This window comes from Pristiophorus japonicus, chromosome 8 (genome assembly GCF_044704955.1).
Source record: "Pristiophorus japonicus isolate sPriJap1 chromosome 8, sPriJap1.hap1, whole genome shotgun sequence".
NCBI classification, from domain to species: Eukaryota; Metazoa; Chordata; class Chondrichthyes; family Pristiophoridae; genus Pristiophorus; species Pristiophorus japonicus.
The window spans coordinates 63329050-63354222 of record NC_091984.1 but is presented as its reverse complement, the minus strand read 5'-3'; the positions used below and the strand labels follow the sequence as shown (position 1 = coordinate 63354222).

General features: G+C 44.1%; 1 protein-coding gene across 4 annotated transcripts in view; it reads right to left on the bottom strand.

Moving 5' to 3' along the window:
• tut4 (terminal uridylyl transferase 4) overlaps positions 1–25173 on the bottom strand; it is a 121147-nt gene that overhangs the window by 36203 nt on the left and 59771 nt on the right. For all 4 annotated transcript variants that reach the window (XM_070886858.1, XM_070886860.1, XM_070886861.1 and 1 more), the window contains 3 exons: positions 19800–19950; positions 7293–7373; positions 1424–1527 (listed from right to left, as the gene is read on the bottom strand). In XM_070886858.1, the coding sequence (XP_070742959.1) occupies positions 1424–1527; positions 7293–7373; positions 19800–19950 (336 nt within the window). The remainder of the gene's footprint in view (positions 1–1423; positions 1528–7292; positions 7374–19799; positions 19951–25173) is intronic.

The following is a 25173-nucleotide window of genomic DNA, read 5'->3' as shown; positions in this document are numbered from 1 at the left end:
TCAAAGGTTTCCATCCCATGGAAATAACTGCATGGGGCAACTGAGCCAATTCGAGATACAGTAAACATATTTTAAACACTCTAAAATCAATTTTACAGGTCAGATGAAAACAAACGACTTAAAGGGGAATTGTGATAAAATCGTAAATAGTAAAAAGAGAAATATGCCTGTTATTGGTCTCTCTCATTTGTTCCTTGTTCAGTTTACTTTAGAACTATTGGTTGAGGCAGCAACACTCCACAGTATCATAAAATGGAAAGTTCTGTACAAAATGTGAGCTCCCAGATTGCTTTTAGCCACCAGTTAATGTGTTAACAAGGGACAAGTAGAAGACAACTCTCTACAACATCGAGGATTTAGGGGGAAATTTAATAGAGTATATTTCCCAATTAAGAACAGATGCATTAACCTCTACATCAATTAACAGGGAAAATTTTAATTTCTACTGGGGCAATTTCCTACATTACAACAGTGACTACAGTTCAAAAGTACTTAATTGGCTGTAAAGCACTTTGGGACGTCCCGAGGTCATGAATGGCACTATATAAATGCAAGTCTTTCTTTTATTTCTTTCAATTTTGCTCTAATAACAGTATCACTAGAAAATTCTGCTTACAGTTAAGCACAGTCCAATATTCTTAAAATTAACCCTTATAATTGAAGTGCAAGGAAGTGCAATGGTTGTGCTAATAGCCTAGTAATCCAGAGGCCTTGACTAATTCAGAGAACACAAGTTCAAATCCCACCATGTCAGTTTAAATTCAGTTTAAAAACAATTTGGAAATAAAAAGCTGGTATCAATAAGAGTAACACTTAATTTGATTTGGGGCAATAGTACAGGCATATGACCAAACCCAAGTGTACAATTTTAATGGGCAAACGTCAGGGGACTAAGAGCTGAGTTTGATAACATAGACTAGGGGTGGGGCACTATTCTGATAAATTTATCAAGGAGAAAAACATTGTACGAGCCATGCTGGAGCAAAGAAAATAAAAATAATCTGAAATAGATTAGCAATTTTGTTTTAAAAATATCATTCATGTCAATGTTATTTTCACTACCTACCTGGTTGTCTGTGACAGATGCCTAACGGGCTTGCTGGAAACTAACATTCACAATATGCTTGCTAATAAGTGACAAAGATAAACAATCAGCTGGCTCAAAAGTGACCACTCAATTTTTTACAATGAAATATCGACTTTAAACTGAAAGCTCACCTCCAGGGCCGAACTGGCCATTAGGGAAATCGGGAGATTTTCTGAGTGCCCCCGTGAATGGTTCTATAGTGCTGTATTATTGGTATTCCCCGCTCCCTCTTTCCCCCCTCCACCCCCGAGAATCCTGAGCCCTTTCGGGAGAGCCAGTCACCTTCCTCCATTTCACAATTCAATTGTGTTTTTCCACCCTGAAAATACATCTCACCTCTGCAGTCTCATGGCCTTCCAAAGTCATGCATATGTCCAGGTCGCTATCACGAAACCCAAATCCATTCTTAGACGACCCAAATAAACACAGTCTGGCCTTGTCTGCACTCAAAAAAGATTATGTATAAATGTTAGCGATATCTGATACAGGTGTTGTCCAACAACATGCAAAGGAAGGGGGTGGTGAAGAGGGGAGAGGAGTTGGAGAGAGTTAAAAGGAGGGGAAGAGTGAGGAAGGGAAGAGCAAGGAGGAAACAAGTGGAGAGGTAATGGGAAAGGAGGACAGGGGTGGGGGGGCGGGGGAAAGAGAGAGAGATAGATAGAGAGAGGGAGGGAGAGGGGAAGGGAGGATGAGGATGGGGAACGGACAATGTCAGCAGACTACATCCCAGTTGGATTCAGGAGTAAACATAGGAACAGGAATAGGACATTCAGCCCCTTGAGCCCGTTCTACCATTCAATTAGATCATGGCTGAACTGTATCTTAACTCCATTTATCTGCCTTGTTTCCGTAACCCTTGGTATCTTTGCCCAACAAAAATCAATCAATCTCAGTTTTGACATTTTTAATTAACCTAGCCCAGCTTTTTTTTTGGGGGGGGGGGTGGGTGGGGAGAATTTCAGATTGTGAAATGTGCTTCCTGACATCACCCCTTAACGGCCTAGCTCTAATTTTAAAGTTATGCCCCCTTGTTCTGGACTTCCCCAACAGAGGAAATAGTTTCTCTGCATCAATCCTATCAATTTCTGTAATCATTTTAAACAACTCAATTCGATCATCCCTTACTCTTTCATACTCAAGGGAAAACAAGCCTAGTCTGTGCAACCTGTCCTCCCAATTTAATCCTTTAAGCCCCAGTATCATGCTGGTGAATCTGCGCTGCACCTCCTCCAAGACCAATATATCCTTCCTGAGGTGCGGTGCTCTAAATTAGGTCTAACCAAAGCTTTATATAACTGTAACATAACTTCCAGCAGACCAAATCTCTAGTGGACCTGGGAAATATTATTAGTGGATCACAGCATGGGAGTAAGAGAATATGGATGTATGGTCAATTTTATTGCATAATGTTACGGGAACGGTAGCATAATGGTTATTTTACTGGATTAGTAATCCAGAGGCCTGAACTAATGATCGAGAGCTGCATGTTCAAATCCAACCACAGCAGCAGGGGAATTTAAATTCAGCTAATTAAATAAAAATCTGGAATGAAAGACTAGTATTAGTAATGGTGACAATATAAAACAATCGGATTGTTGTAAAAACCCATCTTGTTCACCAGTGACCTTTAGGGAAGGAAATCTGGCCTATATGTAACTCTAGACCCACAGCAATATGGTTGACTCTTAACTGCCCTATGAAATGGCCTAGCATGCCACTTAGTTGTAACAAACAACTACGAGAAATAACAAGAATAAAACTGGATAGACCACCCGGCATCAACCTTGGCTCGTCAACGGCACACCCAGCCCAGTTGACCCTGCAAAATCCTCCTAACATTTGGGGACTTGTGCCAAAATTTGGAGAGCTGTCCTACAGACTAGTCAAGCAACAGCCTGACATAGTCATAATCACAGAATCATATCTTTCAGCCAATGACCCTGACTCCTTCATCACCATCCTTGGGTATGTCCTGTCCCAATGGCAGGACAGACTTGCCCAAGGTGGCGACACAGTGGTATATGGTCGGGAGGGAGTGGCCTTGGGAGTCCTCAACATTAACTCCAGACCCCATGAAGTCTCAGGGTTTCAGGTCAAACATGGACAAGGAAACCTCCTGCTGATTATCCCTCAGCTGATGAATCAGTACTCCTCCATGTTGAACACCATTTTGAAGAAGCACTGAGGGAAGCAAGGGCACAGAATGTACTCTGGGTGGGAGACTTCAATGTCCATCATCAAGAGTAGCTCGGCAGCACCACTACTGACCGAGCTGAAGGATATAGCTGCCAGACTGGACCTGTCGAAGGTGGTGAGAGAACCAACACAAGGGGAAAAACCTACTTGACCTCGTCCTCACCAATCTACCTGTCGCAGATGCATCTGTCCATGACAGCATTGGTAGCAGTGTCTGCTGCAAAGTCCTTATGGAGACTAAGTCTCATCTTCACACTGAGGACACCCTCCATCGTGTTGTGTGGCACTACCATGATGCTAAATGGGATAGATTCAGAACAGATCTAGCAGCTCAAAACTGGGCATCCGTGAGGCTCTGTGGGCTATCAGCAGCAGTAGAATTGTATTCCACCACAATCTGTAACTTCATGGCCCGGCATATCCCTCACTCTCCTATTACCATCAAGCCAGGCGACCAACCCAGGGTTCAATGATGGGTGCAGAAGAACATGCCAGGAGCAGCATCAGGCATATCGAAAAATGAGGTGCCAACCCGGGGAAGCTGCAACACAGGACTACAAGCATTCTAAACAGTAGAAGCAGCATGATATAGACAGAGCTAAGCGATCCCACAAACAACAGATCAGATCAAAGCACTGCAGTCCTGCCACATCCAGTTGTGAATGGCGCTGGACAATTAAACAACTAGCGGGTGGAGGAGGAGGCTCCATGAATGATCAGTGATGGCTGAGCCCTACATGCGAGTGCAAAGACAAGGCTGAAGTATTTGTAACCAGCTTCAGCCAGAAGTGTCAGTAGATGATCCATATCAGCCTCTTCCTCAGCAGCCATCATCACTGAAGCCAGTCTTCAGCCAATTTGATTCAGTCCACGTGCTATCAAGAAAAGGCACCGGATAAGGCAACGTTATGGCCCCAACAACATCCCAGCCACGCCTCTAACCAAGCTGTTTCAGTACAGCTATAACACAATGGCATCAACCCGACAATGTGGAAAACTACCCAGGTAAGTCCTGTCCACAAAAAGCAGGACAAATCCAATCCGGTCAATTACTGCCCCAGTCTACTCTCAATCATCAACATAATGATGGAAGGTGTCATCTTCCATGCTATCAAGCAGCACTTGCTCACCAATAACCTGCTCACCAATAACCTGCTCATTGATGCTCAGTTTGGGTTCCGCCAGGACTACTCGGCGCCAGCCCTCATTACAGCCTTGGTCCAAACATGGACAAAAGAGCTGAATTCCAGAGACGAGGTGAGAGTGACTGCCCTTGACAACAATGCGTCAGTTGACCTAGTGTGGCATCAAGGAGCACTAGTAAAATTGAAGTCAATGGGGATCAGGGGGACAACTCTCCATTGGCTGGAGTCATACCTAGCTCAAAAGACAATGGTTGTAGTGATTGGAGGTCGATCATTTCAGCCCCAGGACATCACTGCAGGAGTTCCCCAGGGCAGTGTCCTAGGCCCAACCATTTAGTTGCTTCATCAATGACCTTTCCTCCACCATAAGATCAGAAGTGAGGATGTTCGCTGATGATTGCACAGTGCAAGATCCTACAAATCCCCTGGGAGAACAGACATACAAACATTAGCGTCCTCGACCAGGCCAACATCCCCAGCATTGAAGCACTGACCACACTTGATCAGTTCCGCTGGGCAGGCCACATCGTTCACATGCCAGACACGTGACTCCCAAAGCAAGAGCTCTACTTGGAACTCCTTCATGGCAAACGAGCCAAAGATGGGCAGAGGAAAAGTTACAGGGACACCCTCAAAGCCTCCCTGAAAAAGTGCAACATCCCCACTGACACCTGGGAGTCCCTGGTCAAAGACCGCCCTAAGTGGAGGGAGGGCGCCGAGCACCTCGAGTCTCATCGCCGAGAGCATGCAGAAATCAAGCGCAGGCAGCGGAAAGAGCATGCAGCAAACCTGTCCCACCCACCCTTTCCCTCAACCACTATCTGTCCCACCTGTGACAGAGACTGTGGTTCTCGTATTGGACTGCTTAGCCACCTAAGGACTCATTCTAAGAGTGGAAACAAATCTTCCTCGATTCCGAGGGACTGCCTATGATGATGATGATGATGATGGTGGTGGTGGTGGTTCAGTTCCATTCGCAATTCCTCAGATAATGAAGCAGAGCATGCTTGCAAGCAGCAAGACCTGATGACATTCAGACTTGTGCTGATAAGTGGCAAGTAAGATTTGCACCACACAAGTGCCAGGCAATGACTATCTCCAACATGCGAGAGTCTAACAACCGCCCCATGACATTCAATGGCATTGGCATCGCCGAATCCCACACCATCAACATCCTGGAGGTCACCATTGACAAGAAACTTAACTGGACCAGCCACATAAATACTGCGGTAACAAGAGCAGGTCAGAGGCTGGGTATTCTGTGGCAAGTGCCTCATCTCCTGACTCCCCAATGCCTTTTCACCATCTACAAGGCACAAGTCAGGAGTGTGATGGAATACTCTTCACTTGCCTGGATGAGTACAGCTCCAACACTCAAGAAGCCCGACACCATCCAGGACAAAGCAGGCCACTTTAAAACATCCACTCCCTGCACCACAGGCATAACTTGGCTGCAGTGTGTACCATCTACAAGATGCAGCACAGCAACTCGCCAAGGCTTCTTCGGCAGCACCTCCCAAACCTGCAACCTCTACCACCTAGAAGGACAAGGGCAGCAGGCGCATGGGAACTCCAAGTTCCCCTCAAAATCATACACCATCCTGACTTGGAAATATATCACCGTTCCTTCATCGTTGCCGCGTTAAAATCCTGGAACTCCCTCCCTAACAGCACTGTGGGAGTACCTTAGCACTGTGGGAGTACCTTCAACACAAGAACTGGAGGATTCAAGAAGGCGGCTCACCACCACATTCTGCAGGGCAATTAAGGATGGGCAACAAATGCTGGCCTTGCTAGTGACTCCCACATCCCAAGAATGAATAATAAAAAAAATAACAGTTCTCTCAGCAGATTCAATAGACATACGCTGAACACCTGTGGAGAGTTTATTTAGCATGCTTCAACAGTGCTGGGTGCTACTGCAATGGGCAAAGGAACGTTGAGAATGAATTAAATATTACTGTAGATAGGGGAACTCTGCATGCGTTAGTAAATTCAAGTGACGTGAAGGAATCAGGTGATGATATGGGGACTTTTTTTTGCCATTGGATATTAACAGGAAGTGCATTAGACTTCAGCAACGAAGGACAGGAAGGTATATCGGGAGGGCCTGTTAGGCAAACATTTGCAAGGTTTTCAATTAAAAAAAATTTTTTTCATAAATCCTCCTGCCCAGCCATAAAATTAATACTTCAAATATATTTCTCGAACATCTACTGTGCCTGCTCCCCTTAAATAACAATAGCAATGGATAAGCATTACCTTAGGGGAGGCAGTCACATAGTATAAAGGACACAAGCAAAAGATTTAAAATTGAAAACCTCTATCACAATACCACCTGCGGGGATATGGGTATCCATCCAAATGTTAACACTCTTAGTGGATTTCCCATAGACAGTGCCTGGCACGCAAATTTTTTATGCATTTTGAAATGAGATGGGAGAGTGGGAGAAAGGAAAAACTGAGGGTGGGGAGGAAGAAGGGACGGTGGGGGTGTGGAGAAGGAAGGGTGGGGGGGAGATGGGGAAGAAGGGAGGGTGAGGGAGGGAAAGAAGGGAGGGTGAGTGTCCTAAATCTGTTATACCTAATCTTCTATCTAGGTCTCAAAGTCACAAAGTAAAGATGAGGAAGACTATTGGCCCATCCAGCAGTTCTACATCATGGTATGCCACTGCTCATTCCAAAGTTTTTGCCTCTACTTCCAAGTGGACAAATTCACACTGTAGTTAGAGATGCTTTTGCAATAAGTTTTATTATAAAACTTGCTGGCTATATCTAATCTAAGACCGAGGCTGACATTGGGTGGCAAAGTAGTGCATTTATAAATGGGATCAGCTGTGATGCATTAGTGATTTAGAACTTACCATCGAATTCTTTACGAATAAATCTTTCCAAGCTTGCCAAGGTTTGTTCTCTATTTTGCTCCTCCAGAGGTGAGAGTTCATCTAAGAATAAACATTTTAGAATTTGGTTATTCATCAGGCTTTATTTATGTGATTAAAAGTCAGTAATATTGAGACATTCTTATACACAATTAGTTGGATTTACTTACAGACATTTGATTACAGGTATATACTGAAGATAGCTAATGTTTCTTCCTCATTTGTTTATCCCCCAAAAAGAAAAATATAGAGATGTACAGTCCGTGATTTATGGCCTGCCTTTAAGGATTGGTGCACTAAATAGCCTATCTTCTTCTGGAAGTCAAATATGTCAATTCACATAATTGGTTTGTGTGTGTTGTGAATGTTGTGCCTGTGCCAGTTTTCTATAATTTCATTGGTCTGATACCTTTCATTGATATTACTGTCAACCAATAAAGTATGAAATGTGAGAGCCTATTCCAATCAGCCAGGATATATCATAAAGTCTTTACTAATTGGAAGAGTAAAGACTTCCAATTAGTAATTGGAGACCGGGGGGGGGGGGGGGGGGGAAATTTGCATCGTTTGCACCTCCCGTTAGTGCCTCCAAGGGGTGCTGACGGGATGTAAACGATTTCTCGCCCTGGATTGTGCGGAAGTTAGTGGAGGGGCAAACTGCATTGCCCCGCTCCCGTCAGTAGCACCCTGGACCGCTGTGCCAGCGATAATGACTTCATCGCCGTGTGCAGCGACCTGTTTTCGTACTGCGGCATAAATCGGATAGCGCCCTGTGAGCAATGTCAGCGCCAGCCTCATGGGTCGCGAACCGGGCCGCACTCTGCTCGCGGGGCAAAAAGTGAAGGGGAGGCGCGCGGTACCATTTTTATTGCTCGGTGGATTTACCAGTCCGGCCTTTCGTTGCCCATTTTGCGGAATCCGTGCCGCGATGGTGCAGTCCGGCACTCCGTTTCTATACCGGGCTGCGGCCATGGCACCTCGCATCACCGGTGGCGTAGTGTAGGCCCCTTGTCCCACTGCAGAACTCGCAGCATTCCCTCCCTTTCAATGGAAGGGGAGGGACCTGTGTTCACGCCAGCGCTGTGTGGAGAGGCAGCGTAGCACTGGGAAATTTGTGCGCTTACTGCCCCAGTCCCGCCCCCGACAGGAAGTGGAGCGCCCGACATTGCACTCCACTTCTTCTCGGGGATGGTAACCCCAATTTTGCGGTCGGGGCAGGACTCCCGTGCCGGGTGTAGGAAGTCCCGCCTCTCCTCCCACCCCCAAATGGGGTGATACCAAATTTCGCCCCAAAATGACTACCAAAAACATTTTCCGAAGGCTACTTTTTCCAAATAGTTGCCACTACAATAGCTCCAGTTTATACATCTCCCTTTCTGCTCCTCGTGCATTACATGTCATCTGTTCCTCAGCCCAGGTTTATTCTCATCTTATGCTTCATTCTGGGCCTCAGCCCTACATCTACTCCCTAGACTGCAGTGTTTTGGAAATATGTAAAGTCAGTAGTTCATTCAGCACAACTTTTTTAAAATATATTTCCAAACTCACTGCTGCTGGAATGCTGGAAAAGAAAATCACAGTAAAGACACTCTGACTTTAGTTCATCAGTGCTTCAGCTCAGGCTAGGGAATTGAAGGAAGGAAGATGGCAAAAAATAGGAGTGGAAGGAAAGACAGACATTTATTTGGTAGGAAACATCTCTGAATCTGCTTGGAAGACTAGGGATAATTTCTGTCTGGAGCAGCGGATCACATTTGAATATACTATATCCTGTGACTTATTATGAGCAAAGACATGGCAGAACACCAATGTTTAGTAAAAGTGTTGAAATTACTTTAAAGATCGATTTTAGAACAAATTCTGACTTAGGTCTATGAAGCCTACCTCAGCATCAGATGAGCATGAGGCAATTTAGATGCAGAGCATCTCTAAATATGCAGTGGAACCTTGGAAAAAAGCAGGGACAAAGATGTAAAATCAAGGATCTATTTGGAACAAGGGTGTTGGGTGTGTATAGTGCTCAATACACTTATTACCAGGGCAGAAGTTGGAGAAGATTTGGAAGGTATCTAGACAATGTCTGTATTCTAGGATTGGAAAACTATGAGGCTGCTCTGGCATCACTCAACATTAGAGCGGATACCTTCAGTTCGAAAATGTCCAAATCACAGATAAGACTGATTATCTTATACTAATTGAACAAGACTATACAGAGCTTAATACTTATTCGGACTTCATACCTAGTTTTCTACCTGCTAGTTACATTCTTCTCTGAGTTGGATGGCTTGTGCTTCTTTTCAGCTTTGGTTTTGGATTCCGATCATAAAGTCTCATTTCCTAGTTTACATGTGGTGCTCAAATTAAGCTTCTTGCCTTTGAGAATAATCTTCCATTGCTTTTATTTTTCCACACTGAATACCATGAGAGGCCGAGACAAGTTATGCACTCTTTCAAGTTATGCTTGGTGGAAAGGCAATGGATGGACAAGTCGCTACCATCAAGAAGATTTGCTGAATTTGAAGTAGGACAAGTTTCAAATTAATCAGAACACTGCTTCAATGGAAAAGAAGAAAACATTGTGGTGCTGCAGCTATATTAATGGTGGTACTTGGTGACCTACATGATTTCAAGATAATGCCCAGATAACAATTGAAGACTTCAAAAATTGTCCACATTGGAGCAACCGCAAACCATGTTATTTACAAAATGCAATGGCAGGGAAGCATTACATCTGGTGAGGCAATGTGCAGAATCTTTAGAAAGTAGACCATCTCTCTGATTTTCCTCCTATATCCCCTGGTATGGCAAGGGACCTACCCTTAAGATATTTGCAGAATAAACAAATGAGGAAGAATTATTAACTGCTATTAATGAAAATTAGAGGATTTAATCTTCACTATATTCATCTTTAAAAGTAATAAAATGCATTTCACAGGTCATCAGGAACTCTAGATATAATATTTTAATCTTAGCCTGTGCATTGAATGAAATACTGTACTTTAAAGAGTGTTAGTTCCTGTTCCACAGGAAATAGTCTCACAATCGGGGTACAGTAGCATCGTGGTTATGATACTGGACTAGTAATCCAGAGGGCTGGATGAATGATCTAGAGACACGAGTTCAAATCTCACCACGGATTTAAACTTAAAAAAATCTGCAATAAAAAAAGCATCTGTAATGGTGACCGTGAAACTACCAGATTATTGTAAAAACTCATCTGGTTCATTAATGCTTAGGGAAGAAAATCTGCCATCCTAACCTGATCTGGCCAATACGTGACTCCAGACCCACAGCAATGTGGTTGACTCTTAACTGCCCTGTGAAATGACTGAGCAAGCCACACAGTTGTACCAAACCGCTACAAAGAATAAAACCGGACGGACCACCCGGCATCGATCTCGGCACCGGACACGACAAAGGCACATCCAGCCCGGTCATACTCACAGAATCATACCTTTCAGCCAACGTTGCAGACTCCTCCATCACCATCTCTGGGAGTTGTCAACATTGACTCGGACACCATTAAGTCTCATGGCGTCAGGTTAAACATGGGCAAGGAAACCTCCTGATGATTACCACCTACCGCCATCCCTCAGTTGATGTATCAGTATTCCATTTTGAACACCACTTGAAAGAAGGACTGAGGGTAGCAAGGGGCACAAAAAGTACTTTGGGAGGGGGACTTCAATATCCATCACCACGAGTGGCTTCATAGCATATAGGTACCAACGATATAGGTAAAAAACGGGATGAGATCCTACAAGCTGAATTTAGGGAGCTAGAAGTTAAATTAAAAAGTAGGACCTCAAAGATAGTAATCTCAGGATTGCTACCAGTGCCACATGCTAGTCAGCGTAGAAATAGCAGGATAGTTTAGATGAATATGTGACTTGAGGAATGGATTCAAATTCCTGGGACATTGGAACCGGTTCTGGGGGAGGTGGCACCAGTACAAACCGGACGGTCTGCACCTTGGCAGGACTGGAACCGATGTCCTAGGGGGAGTGTTTGATAGTGCTGTTGGGGAGGATTTAAACTAATAGGGCAGGGGGATGGGAACCTATGCAGGGATTCAGAGGGAAGTAAAATGGGGGCAGAAGGTATAAAGGAGAAAAGTAAAAGTGGAGAGCAGAAAAATCAAAAGGCAAAAATCAAAAAGGGCCACATTACATCATAATTCTAAAAGGACAAAGAGTGTTAAAAAAATAAGCCTGAAGGCATCGTTGTCTCCATGCGAGGAGCAGTCGTAATAAGGTGGATGAATTAACTGCGCAGATAGCTGTTAACGGATTATGATGTAATTGGGATTACGGAGACATGGCTCCAGGGTGACCAAGGCTGGGAACTCAACATCCAGGAGTATTCAATATTCAGGAAAGATAGACTGAAAGGAAAAGGAGGTGGGGAGCTTTGCTGGTTAAAGAGGAGATTAACGCAATAGTAAGGAAGGACATTAGTGTGGATGAGGTGGAATCTGTATGGGTAGAGCTGCGGAACACCAAAAGGCAGAAAACGCTAGTGGGAGTTGTGTACAGACCATTAAACAGTAGTAGTGAGGTTGGGGATGGCATCAAACAGGAAATTGGAGATGCGTGCAATAAAGCTACAGCAGTTATCATGGGTGACTTTAATCTGCATATAGATTTGGCTAACCAAGCTGGTAGCATTACGGTGGAGGAGGATTTCCTGGAGTGTATAAGAGATGGTTTTCTAGACCAATATGTCGAGGAACCAACAAGATAGCTGGCCATCCAAGACTGGATGTTATGTAATTAGAGAGGATTAATTAGCAATTTTGTTGTGCAAGGCCCCTTGGGGAAGAGTGACCATAATATAGTAGAATTCTTTATTAAGATGGAGAGTGACACAGTTAATTCAGAGACTAGAGTCCTGAACTTAAACATAGAAACATAGAAAATAGGTGCAGGAGCAGGCCATTCAGCCCTTCTAGCCTGCACCGCCATTCAATGAGTTCATGGCTGAACATGAAACTTCAGTACCCCCTTCCTGCTTTCTCGCCATAACCCTTGATCCCCCGAGTAGTAAGGACTTCATCTAACTCCCTTTTGAATATATTTAGTGAATTGGCCTCAACTACTTTCTGTGGTAGAGAATTCCACAGGTTCACCACTCTCTGGGTGAAGAAGTTTCTCCTCATCTCGGTCCTAAATGGCTTACCCCTTATCCTCAGACTGTGACCCCTGGTTCTGGACTTCCCCAACATTGGGAACATTCTTCCTGCATCTAACCTGTTTAAACCCGTCAGAATTTTAAACGTTTCCATGAGGTCCCCTCTCATGCTTCTGAACTCCAGTGAATACAAGCCCAGTTGATCCAGTCTTTCTTGATAGGTCAGTCCCGCCATCCCGGGAATCAGTCTGGTGAATCTTCGCTGCACTCCCTCAATAGCAAGAATGTCCTTCCTCAAGTTAGGAGACCAAAACTGTACACAATACTCCAGGTGTGGCCTCACCAAGGCCCTGTACAACTGTAGCAACACCTCCCTGCTCCTGTATTCAAATCCCCTCGCTATGAAGGCCAACATGCCATTTGCTTTCTTAACCGCCTGCTGTACCTGCATGCTAACCTTCAATGACTGATGTACCATGACACCCAGGTCTCGTTGCACCTTCCCTTTTCCTAATCTGTCACCATTCAGATAATAGTCTGTCTCTCTGTTTTTACCACCAAAGTGGATAACCTCACATTTATCCACATTATACTTCATCTGCCATGCATTTGCCCACTCACCTAACCTATCCAAGTCACTCTGCAGCCTCATAGCATCCTCCTCGCAGCTCACACTGCCACCCAACTTAGTGTCATCCGCAAATTTGGAGATACTGCATTTAATCCCCTCGTCTAAATCATTAATGTACAATGTAAACAGCTGGGGCCCCAGCACAGAACCTTGCGGCACCCCACTAGTCACTGCCTGCCATTCTGAAAAGTACCCGTTTACTCCTACTCTTTGCTTCCTGTCTGACAACCAGTTCTCAATCCACGTCAGCACACTACCCCCAATCCCATGTGCTTTAACTTTGCACATTAATCTCTTGTGTGGGACCTTGTCGAAAGCCTTCTGAAAGTCCAAATATACCACATCAACTGGTTCTCCTTTGTCCACTTTACTGGAAACATCCTCAAAAAATTCCAGAAGATTTGTCAAGCATGATTTCCCTTTCACAAATCCATGCTGACTTGGACCTATCATGTCACCATTTTCCAGATGCACTGCTATGACATCCTTAATAATTGATTCCATCATTTTACCCACTACTGAGGTCAGGCTGACCGGCCTATGATTCCCTGTTTTCTCTCTCCCTCCTTTTTTAAAAAGTGGGGTTACATTGGCTACCCTCCACTCCATAGGAACTGATCCAGAGTCAATGGAATGTTGGAAAATGACTGTCAATGCATCCGCTATTTCCAAGGCCACCTCCTTAAGTACTCTGGGATGCAGTCCATCAGGCCCTGGGGATTTATCGGCCTTCAATCCCATCAATTTCCCCAACACAATTTCCCGACTAATAAAGATTTCCCTCAGTTCCTCCTCCTTACTAGACCCTCTGACCCCTTTTATATCCGGAAGGTTGTTTGTATCCTCCTTAGTGAATACCGAACCAAAGTACTTGTTCAATTGGTCTGCCATTTCTTTGTTCCCCGTTATGACTTCCCCTGATTCTGACTGCAGGGGACCTACGTTTGTCTTTACTAACCTTTTTCTCTTTACATACCTATAGAAACTTTTGCAATCCGCCTTAATGTTCCCTGCAAGCTTCTTCTCGTACTCCATTTTCCCTGCCCTAATCAAACCCTTTGTCCTCCTCTGCTGAGTTCTAAATTTCTCCCAGTCCCCAGGTTCTGGCCAATTTGTATGCCACTTCCTTGGCTTTAATACTATCCCTGATTTCCCTAGATAGCCACGATTGAGCCACCTTCCCTTTTTTATTTTTACGCCAGACAGGAATGTACAATTGTTGTAATTCATCCATGCGGTCTCTAAATGTCTGCCATTGCCCATCCACAGTCAACCCCCTAAGTATCATTCGCCAATCTATCCTAGCCAATTCACGCCTCATACCTTCAAAGTTACCCTTCTTTAAGTTCTGGACCATGGTCTCTGAATTTACTGTTTCATTCTCCATCCTAATGCAGAATTCCACCATATTATGGTCACTCTTCCCCAAGGGGCCTCGCACAATGAGATTGCTAATTAATCCTCTCTCATTACACAACACCCAGTCTAAGATGGCCTCCCCCCTAGTTGATTCCTCAACATATTGGTCTAGAAAACCATCCCTTATGCACTCCAGGAAATCCTCCTCCACCGTATTGCTTCCAGTTTGGCTAGCCCAATCTATGTGCATATTAAAGTCACCCATTATAACTGCTACACCTTTATTGCATGCACCCCTAATTTCCTGTTTGATGCCCTCCCCAACATCCCTATTACTGTTTGGAGGTCTGTACACAACTCCTACTAACGTTTGTTGCCCTTTGGTGTTCTGCAGCTCTACCCATATAGATTCCACATCATCCAAGCTAATGTCTTTCCTAACTATTGCATTAATCTCCTCTTTAACCAGCAAAAGAAAAGTAGCTTCGACGGTATGAGACATGAATTGACTAGGATAGGCTGGCAAATGATACTTAAAGGGTTGACGGTTGTTAGTCAATGGCAGACATTTAAAGATCACATGGATGAACTTCAACAATTGTACATCGCTGCCTGGCATAAAAATAAAACAGGGAAGGTGGCTCAACCGTGGCTTACAAGGGAAATTAGGGATACTATTAAATCCAAGGAAGAAACATATAATTTGGCCAAAAAAAGCAGCAAAGCGGAGGATTAGGATGAAATTTAGAATTCAGCAGAGGGGGACAAAGGGTTTAATTAGGAGGGGGGAAATAGAATATGAGAGTAAGCTTGCAGGGAACATAAAAACTGACTGCAAAAGCTTTGACAGATACGTGAAGAGAAAAAGATTATTGAAGACAAATGTAGGTCCCTTACAGTCAGAATCAGGTGAATTTATAATGGGGAACAAAGAAATGACAGACCAATTGAACAAATACTTTGGTTCTGTCTTCATGAAGGAAGACACAAATAACCTTCTGGAAATACTAGGGGACCGAGGGTCTGGGGCGAAGTAGGAACTGAAGGAAATCCTTATTAGTCAGCAAATTGTGTTCGGGAAATTGATGGGATTGAAGGCCGATAAATCCCTAGGGCCTGATAGTCTGCATCCCAGAGTACTTAAGGAAGTGGCCCTAGAAATAGTGGATGCAATGGTGTTCATTTTCCAACATTCTATAGATTCTGGATCAGTTCCTATGGACTGAAGGGTAGCTAATGTAACCCCACTTTTTAAAAAAGGAGGGAGAGAGAAAACAGGGAATTATAGACCGGTCAGCATGGCATTGGTGGTGGGGAAAATGTTGGAATCAATTATTAAAGATGTAATAGCAGCGCATTTGGAAAGCAGTGACAGGATCGGTCCAAGTCGGCATGGATTTATGAAAGGGAAATCATGCTTGACAAATCTTCTAGAATTTTTTGAGGATGTAACTAGTAGAGTGGACAAGGGGGAGCCAGTGGATGTGGTGTATTTCAAAAGGCTTTTGACAAAGTCCCACACAACAGATTAGTGTGCAAAATTAAAGCACATGGTATTGGGGGTAATGTACTGGCGTGGATAGAGAACTGGTTGGCAGACAGGAAGCAAAGAGTAGGAATAAACGGGTCCTTTTCAGAATGGCAGGCAGCGACTAGTGGGGTACCGCAAGGTTCAATGCTGGGACCCCAGCTATTTAAAATATACATTAATGATTTAGACGAAGGAATTTAATGTAATATCTCCAAGTTTGCAATGACACTAAGCAGGGTCGCAGTGTGAGCTGTGAGGAGGATGCTAAGAGTTTGCAGGGGAACTTTGACAGGTTAGGTGAGTGTGCAAATACATGGCAGATGCAGTATAATGTAGATAACTATGAGGTTATCCACTTTGGTGGTAAAAACAGGAAGGCAGAATATTGTCTGAATCGTGACAGATTAGTAAAAGGGGAGCTGCAGCGAGACCTGGGCGTCATGGTACATCAGTCCTTGAAAGTTGGCATACAGGTACAGCAGGCGGTGAAGAAGGCAAATGGCATGTTGGCCTTCATAGCGAGAGGATTTGAGTATAGGAGCAGGGAGGTCTTACTACAGTTGTACAGGGCCTTGGTGAGGCCACACCTTGAATATTATGTACAGTTTTGGTCTCCTAATCTGAGGAAGGACATTCTTGCTATTGAGGGAATGCAGCGAAGGTTCACCAGACTGATTCCCGGGATGACAGGACTGACATATGAAGAAAGACTGGATCGACTAGGCTTATATTCAATGGAATTTAGAAGAATGAGAGGGGATCACATAGAAACATATAAAATTCTGACGGGATTGGACAGGTTAGATGCAGGAAGAATGTTCCCGACATTGGGGAAGTCCAGAACAAGGGGTCACAGTCTAAGGATAAGGGGTAAGCCATTTAGGACCGAGATGAGGAGACACTTCTTCACTCAGAGAGTTGTGAGCATGTGGAATTCTCTACCACAGAAAGTTGTTGAGGTCAGTTCGTTAGATACATTCAAAAGGGAGTTAGATGTGGCCCTTATGGCTAAAGGGATCAAGGGTAATGGAGAGAAAGCAGGAATGGGGTACTGAAGTTGCATGATCAGCCATGATCATGACCTACTCCTGCACCTATTTTCTATGTTTCTATGTTTACTAACCAAGTTGGCTGAGTCCTCAAGGATATAGCTGCAAGGCTGGGCCTGTGGCAACCAACACGAGGGAAAAACCTACTTGACATCGTCCTCATCAATCTACCTGTTAAGCAGCTGCATCTGCCCATGACAGTATTGGTAGCAGTGACCACTGAACAGTCCTTGTGGAGACTAAGTCCCATCTTCACACTGAGGACACCGTCCATTGTGTTGTGTGGCACTACCACCATGCTAAATGACATAGATTAAGAACAGATCTAGCAGCTCAAAACCGAGCATCCATGAGGCGCTATGGGATATCAGCAGTAATAGAATTGTATTCCACCACAATCTGTAACCTCAGAGGATGATTCTACTATTACCACCAAGGTAGGGGACCAATCCTGGTTCAATGAGGAGTGTAGAAGACCTTGCCAGGAGCAGGAGCAAGCGTACCTAAAAATGAAGCATCAACTTGGTGAAGCTAAAATGCAGGACAACATACATGCTAAACAGCAGAAACAGCTTGCTATAGACAGAGCTAAGCGATCCCACAACCAATGGATCTGATCAAAGCTCTGCAGTCCTGCCACATCCAGTTGAGAATGGTGGCAGACAATTAAACAACTAATGAGAGGTGGGGGCTGCATGAACATCCCCATCCTCAATGATGGCGGAGCCCAGCACGCAAGTGTAAAAGACAATGCTGAAGTGTTTGCAACCATCTTTAGCCAGAAGTGCCAAATGGAGGATCCATCTTGGCCTCCTCCTGAGGTCCCCACCAGCACAGAAGCCAGTCTTCAGCCAATTCGATTCACTCCCAGTGATATCAAGAAATGGCTGAGCGCACTGGATACAGCAAAGGCTATGAGCCCCGACAACATCCCGGCTGTTGTGTTGAAGATTTGTGCTCCAGAACTAGCCAAGCTGTTCATGTACCGCTTCAATTCCAACAATGTGGAAAATTGCCCTGATATATCTTGCCCACAAAAAGCAGGACAAATCCAATCCGGCCAATTACCGCACCATCAGTCTGCTCTCAATCATCAGCAAAGTGATGGAAGGTGTCGTCGATAGTGCTATCAAGCGACACTTACTCACCAATAACTTGCTCATTGATGTTCAGTTTGTGTTGCACCAGGACCACTTAGCTCCAGACCTCATTACGGCCTTGATCCAAACATTGCCAAAAGATTTCCATAGGTGAGGTGAGAGTGACTGCCTATGACATCAAGGAAGCTTTTGACCGAGTGCGACATCATGGAGCCTTAGTAAAATTGAAGTCAATAGGAATCAGGGGAAATACTCTTCACTGCCTGGCGACATACCTAGCACAAAGGAAGATGGTTGTGGTTGTTGGAGGTCAATCATCTCAACCCCAGGACATCACTGTAGAAGTTCCTCAGGGTAGTGTCTGAGGCCAAACCATCTTCAGCGACTTCATTAATGGCCTCCCCGCCTCATAAAGGCTGGAAGTGGGAATGTTTGTTGCTAATTGCAGTGTTCGGTTCCATTCGCAAGTCCTCAGATAAGGAAGTAGTCTGTGCCCGCATGCAACAAGACTTGGAACGACACTTGGGCTTGGGCTGATAAGTGGCAAGTAACATTCATGCCACACAATGACTATCTCCACCCCTTGACACTCAATTACATTACCTTTGCAAAATCCCTCACCTTCAACATCCTGAGGGTCACCATCGACCAGAAATTTAACTGGACCAGCCAGAAAGATACTTTGGCTATAAGAGCAGGTTAGAGGCTAGGTATTCTGCAAAGTATTTCACATCCTGACTTTCCAAAGCATCTCCACCATCTACAAGGCACAAGTCAGGAGTGTGATGGAATACTCTCCACTGCTTGGATAAGTGCAGCTCCAACAACACTCAAGAAGCTGAACAACATCCAGGAGAAAGCAGCCCACTTAACTGGCACCCCATCCACCACCTTAAACACTTACTCACTCCATCACTGGCGCACTGTGGCTACAGTGTGTACCATCTACAAGATGCACTGCAACAACCCGCCAAGGATTCTTCGACCTCTACCATCTACAAAGACAAGGGCAGCAGGCGCATGGGAACACCACCACCTCCAAGTTCCCCTCCAAGTCACACACCATCCTGACGTGGAGATATATCTCCATTCCTTCGTCGCTGCCACGTAAAAATCCTGGAACTCCCTCCCTAACAGCACTGTGGGAGTACCTTCACAACACGGACTGCAGTGGTTTAAGGCGGCGGCTCACCACCACCTTCTCAAGGGCAGTTAGGGATAGTCAATAAATGCTGGCCTTGGCAGCGACGCCCACATCACATGAATGAATGAATAAAACAGAAATAAATAGAAGCAGCAAAGACAGGGTAAATTCATTTTCAGAGTTTAGGAAATAGTCTCAACATTAGAAGCTTTTGTATAGTACCATTATGTAACTCATTGAAGTATCACACCATCAAACATTCAGTAACGGTCCACCAATTTGCTCCTTGTACATGGAGAATACTGCACTGATAATGGTACATTATTAGGTTTGTTTCATCTTCATGAAATCCATATGATTTACAAATGTTAATAACGACATATGAATCATATACTTCCGACACAAGTGAAATAAATCAAGTAATGCATCACTACTGGCTCAATACTTCTCTACTTAAGTAATGATGGTAGACCATTTATTATAAGCGTATAACATTATTTAATCCAATACTTATGTTACTAATTACACGATGACACTGAACTCACCATAACATTTTGTGCAGACTAGATCAAGAATTTGCTTGAATTTATTTATCATAGGTGGCAAAGGTTTCAAATCAATCTTCTTAAAGTCCTCAGGGCAATCGTTCTTTGAATGTCCATCTCGTTTGCAGATGCTACACACAATCGTGGGGGGCTGAAGATGACAGGAAACATTTACTAACTTTATATAAGCTGAAGAATAATTTATTACTCTTTTAAGACCGCCATAATATGTATACATCAAAATAAGATGAAGCATCAATATCCTCCGTCACCAAGTGATGGTCCCTCCACGTGTTGAATTGCCGATGTACCCACATGCCTCCCCACACGGATGGAGTGAGAGAGTTACCCCCAACCTGCGTGCTACCAAACCAGAGAGTGTTGCTCCTCCAATCCAGGGCAACCAGATCAACCCCCTCCCAGATCACTCAGATGGTTTAATTATCGGTTACTATCTGTTAAATGTCATATCAGAGCACCTCCTACTATATTGGGTATTAACCATTGGTCGTTTGTGAAAATGTTGCAAATTATATTGACTGTGTGGAATTTGCAGACAATTTGTTTTAACGCATTCTGCATGATTCACCGTGAGTAACAATAGTATTTATATACAGTAACTGCTGCATTTTGTGGCATCACATCACACTCTCAAATTGATACAAAAATATGTCCATATAAAGGAAGTGGTAACAGGGCACTTAGAAATCATAATATGATTAGGCAGAGTCAACATGGTTAAATGAAAGGAAATCTTGTTTGACAAATACATTGTTTTTTGTGGATGTAACTAGGGCAGCTAAAGGGGAACCAGTGGTTGTAGTATATTTGGATTTTCAAAAGGCATCCGAGAAGGTATCACATGAAAGGTTGTTACACAAGATAAGGGTTCGTGAGGTTGGGGGGGCAGGGGGTTAATATATTAGCATTGGTTAAAGGACTGAAAACAGAGAGTGGGAATAAACGAGTCATGCAGGTTGGCAGGATGTTTCGAGTGTGGTGCCGCAAGGGTCAGTGCTGGGGTCTCAGCTATTTACAATCTACATTAATGAGAACATAAGAAATAGGAGCAGGAGTAGGCCATTTGGCCCTTCTAACCTGCTCCGCCATTCAATAAGATCATGGCTGATCTGATCATGGACTCAGCTCCACTCCCTGCCCGCTCCCCATAACCCTTTACTCCTTTATGCTCAAAAATCTATCTCCGCCTTAAATATAATCAATGACCCAGCCTCCACAGCTCTCTGGGGCAGAGAATTCATAGATTTACAACCCTCTGAGAAGAAATTTCTCATCATCTCAGTTTTAAATGGGCGGCCCTTTATTCTAAGATTATGTCCCCTAGTTTTAGTTTCCCCTATGTGGAAATATCCTCTCTGCATCCATCTTGTCGAGCCCCCTCATTATCTTATAAGTTTCAATAAGATCACCTCTCATTCTTCTGAACTCCAATGTGTATAGGCCCTACCTATTCACATAAGTCAACCCCCTCATCTCCGAATCAACCTAGTGAACCTTCTCTGAACAGCCTCCAATGCAAGTATATCCTTCCTTAAATACAGAGACCAAAACTCCAGGTGTGGCCTCACCAATACCCTGTACAGCTGTAGCAGGACTTCTCTGCTTTTATACTCGATCTCCCTTGCAATAAAGGCCAACATTCCATTTGCCTTCCTGACTACTTGCTATACCTGCATACTAACTTTTTGTGTTTCATGCACAAGGACCCCCAGGTCTCTCTGTACTGCAGCACTTTGCAATTTTTCTCCATTTAAATTATAATTTGCTTTTCTATTATTTCTGCCAAAGTGGATAACCTCACATTTTCCCACATTATACTCCATCTGCCAAATTTTTGCCCACTCGCTTAGCCTGTCCATATCTCTTTGCAAATTTTTTGTGTCTTCCTCACAATTTGCTTTCCCACCCATCTTTGTATTATCAGCAAACTTGGCTACATCACAATCGGTCTCTTCATCCAAGTAATTAATATAAATTATAAATAGTTGAGGACCCAGCACCGATCCCTGCGGCACATCAGTAGTCACTTTTCCAACCGGAAAATTACCCTTTATCCTGACTCTCTGTTTTGTGTTAGTAAACCAATCCTCTATCCATGCCAGCAGCAGCAGTCGGGAGCGGCCGTCGGGAGCGGGAGGTCGAGGATCGAGGCTTATAAAAGGCCAGCAGCAGCAGTCGGGAGCGGCAGCTGCAGCAGGGACAAGAGTAAACAAAGAAGTAATAAGAAATCAAAGTGTGACGTCACAGCCAAGCAGATAAGTGATTGGCTGGTGGATTGGTGAGTATTTAATCTTTTTCCTTTTCTTTTTCTTATCAGTAGGTAACCTTTGGCATTGTTGCCAAATTAAGTTAATTTAAGGGTTAAGTCATGGCAGAAGAGCCCAGACCCGTGTCATGCTCCTCCTGTGCTATGTGGGAAGTCAGGAACGCTTCCAGTGTCCATGACAACTATGTTTGCAGGAAGTGTGACCAGCTGCAGCTCCTGACAGACCACATTGCGGCACTGGAGCTGCACATGGACTCATTCTGGAGCATCCGCGATGCTGAGGATGTTGTGAATAGCACGTTTAGTGAATTGGTCACACAGCAGGTAAAGGTTACACAGGCAGATAGGGAATGGGTGACCATCAGGTAGAGCAGTGTAAGGAAGGTAGTACAGGGGTCCCCTGCGGTCATCTCCCTCCAAAACAGATATACTGTTTTGGTTCCAGTGGGTGGAGATGACTCATCGGGGAAGGCAGCAGCAACCAAGTTCATGGCACCATGGGAGGGCAGGAAAAAGAGTGGGAGAGCTATAGTGGTAGGATTCTATTGTAAGGGGAATAGATAGGCGCTTCTGTGGCTGCAATCGAGACTCCAGGATAGTATGTTGCCTCCCTGGTGCAAGGCTCAAGGATGTCTCGGAGCGGCTGCAGGGCATTCTGGAGGGGAAGGGTGACCATCCAGTTGTCGTGGTGCATATAGGTACCAACAATATAGGTAAAAAACGGGATGAGGTCCTACAAGCTGAATTTAGGGAGCTAGGAGTTAAATTAAAAAGTAGAACCTCAAAGGTAGTAATCTCAGGATTGCTACCAATGCCATGTGCTAGTCAGAGTAGAAATAGCAGGATAGTTAAGATGAATACATGGCTTGAGGAATGGTGCAAGAGGGAAGGATTCAAATTCCTGGGACATTGGAACCGGTTCTGGGGGAGGTGGGACCAGTACAAACCAGACGGTCTGCACCTGGGCAGGACTGGAACCAATGTTCTAGGGGGAGTGTTTGCTAGTGCTGTTGGGGAGGGTTTAAACCAATATGGCAGGGGGATGGGAATCTTTGCAGGGAGACAGAGGGAAGTAAAAAGGGGGCAGAAGCAAAAGGTAGAAAGGAGATAAGACAAATTGGAGGACAGAGAAATTAAAGGCAAAAATCAAAAAGGGCCACATTACAACATAATTCTAAAAGGACAAAGAGTGTTAAAAAAACAAGCCTGAAGGCTCTGAGTCTCAATGCGAGGAGCATTCGTAATAAGGTGGATGAATTAACTGCACAGATAGCCGTTAACGGATATGATGTAATTGGGATTACGGAGACATGGCTCCAGGGTGACCAAGGCTGGGAACTCAACATCCAGGGGTATTCAATATTCAGAAAGGATAGACAGAAAGGAAAAGGAGGTGGGGTAGCATTTCTGGTTAAAGAGGAGATTAACGCAATAGTAAGGAAGAACATTAGCTTGGATGATATGGAATCTGTATGGGTAGAGCTGCGGAACACCAAAGGGCAGAAAACGCTAGTGGGAGTTGTGTACAGACCATTAAACAGTAGTAGAGGTTGGGAATGGCATCAAACAGGAAATTAGGGATGCGTGCAATAAAGCTACAGCAGTTATCATGGGTGACTTTAATCTGCATATAGATTGGGCTAACCAAACTGGTAGCAATACGGTGGAGGAGGATTTCCTGAAGTGTATAAGGGATGGTTTTCTAGACCAATATGTCGAGGAACCAACTAGAGAGCTGGCCATCCTAGACTGGGTGTTGTGTAACAAGAGAGGATTAATTAGCAATTTTGTTGTGCGAGGCCCCTTGGGGAAAAATGACCATAATATGGTAGAATTCTTCATTAAGATGGAGAGTGACACAGTTAATTCAGAGACTAGAGTCCTGAACTTAAAAGAAAGGTAACTTCGATGGTATGAGATGTGAATTGGCTATTATAGACTGGCGAATGATACTTAAAGGGTTGACGGTGGATAGGCAATGGAAGACATTTAAAGATCACATGGATGAACTTCAACAATTGTACATCCTTGTCTGGCATAAAAATAAAACGGGGAAGGTGGCTCAACCGTGGCTAACAAGGGAAATTAGGGATAGTGTTAAATCCAAGGAAGAGGCATATAAATTGGCCAGAAAAAGCAGCAAACCTGAGGACTGGGAGAAATTTAGAATTCAACAGAGGAGGGCAAAGGGTTTAATTAGGAGGGGGGAAATGGAATATGAGAGTAAGCTTGCAGGGAATATAAAAACTGACAGCAAAAACTTCTTTAGATATGTGAAGAGAAAAAGATTAGTGAAGACAAATGTAGGTCCCTTACAGTCAGAATCAGGTGAATTTATAATGGGGAAAAAAAGAAATGGCAAACAAACTGAACAAATACTTTTGGTTCTGTCTTCATGATGGAAGTCACAAATAACTTTCCAGAAATACTAGATGACCGAGGGTCCAGTGAGAAGGAGGAACTGAACGAAATCCTTATTAGTCAGCAAATTGTGTTAGGGAAATTGATGGGATTGAAGGCCGATAAATCCCCAGGGCCTGATAATCTGCATCCCAGAGTACTTAAGGAAGTGGCCCTAGAAATAGTGGATGCATTGGTGGTCATTTTCCAACATTCTATAGACTCTGGATCAGTTCCTATGTACTGAAGGGTAGCTAATGTAACCCCACTTTTTAAAAAAGGAGGGAGAGAGAAAACAGAGAATTATAGACCGGTTAGCCTGACATCGGTCGTGGGGAAAATGTTGGAATTAATTATTAAAGACGTAATAGCAGCGCATTTGGAAAGCAGTGACAGGATCGGTCCAAGTCGGCATGGATTTATGAAAGGGAAATCATGCTTGACAAATCTTCTAGAATTTTTTGAGGATGTAACTAATAGAGTGGATGTGGTGTATTTGGACTTTCAAAAGGCTTTTGACAATGTCTCACACAAGAGATTAGTGTGCAAAATACAAAATTAAAGCACTTGGTATTGGGGGTAATGTATTGACGTGGATAGACAACTGGTTGGCAGGCAGGAAGCAAAGAGTAGGAATAAACGGTCCTTTTCAGAATGGCAGGCAGTGACTAGTGGGGTACCGCAAGG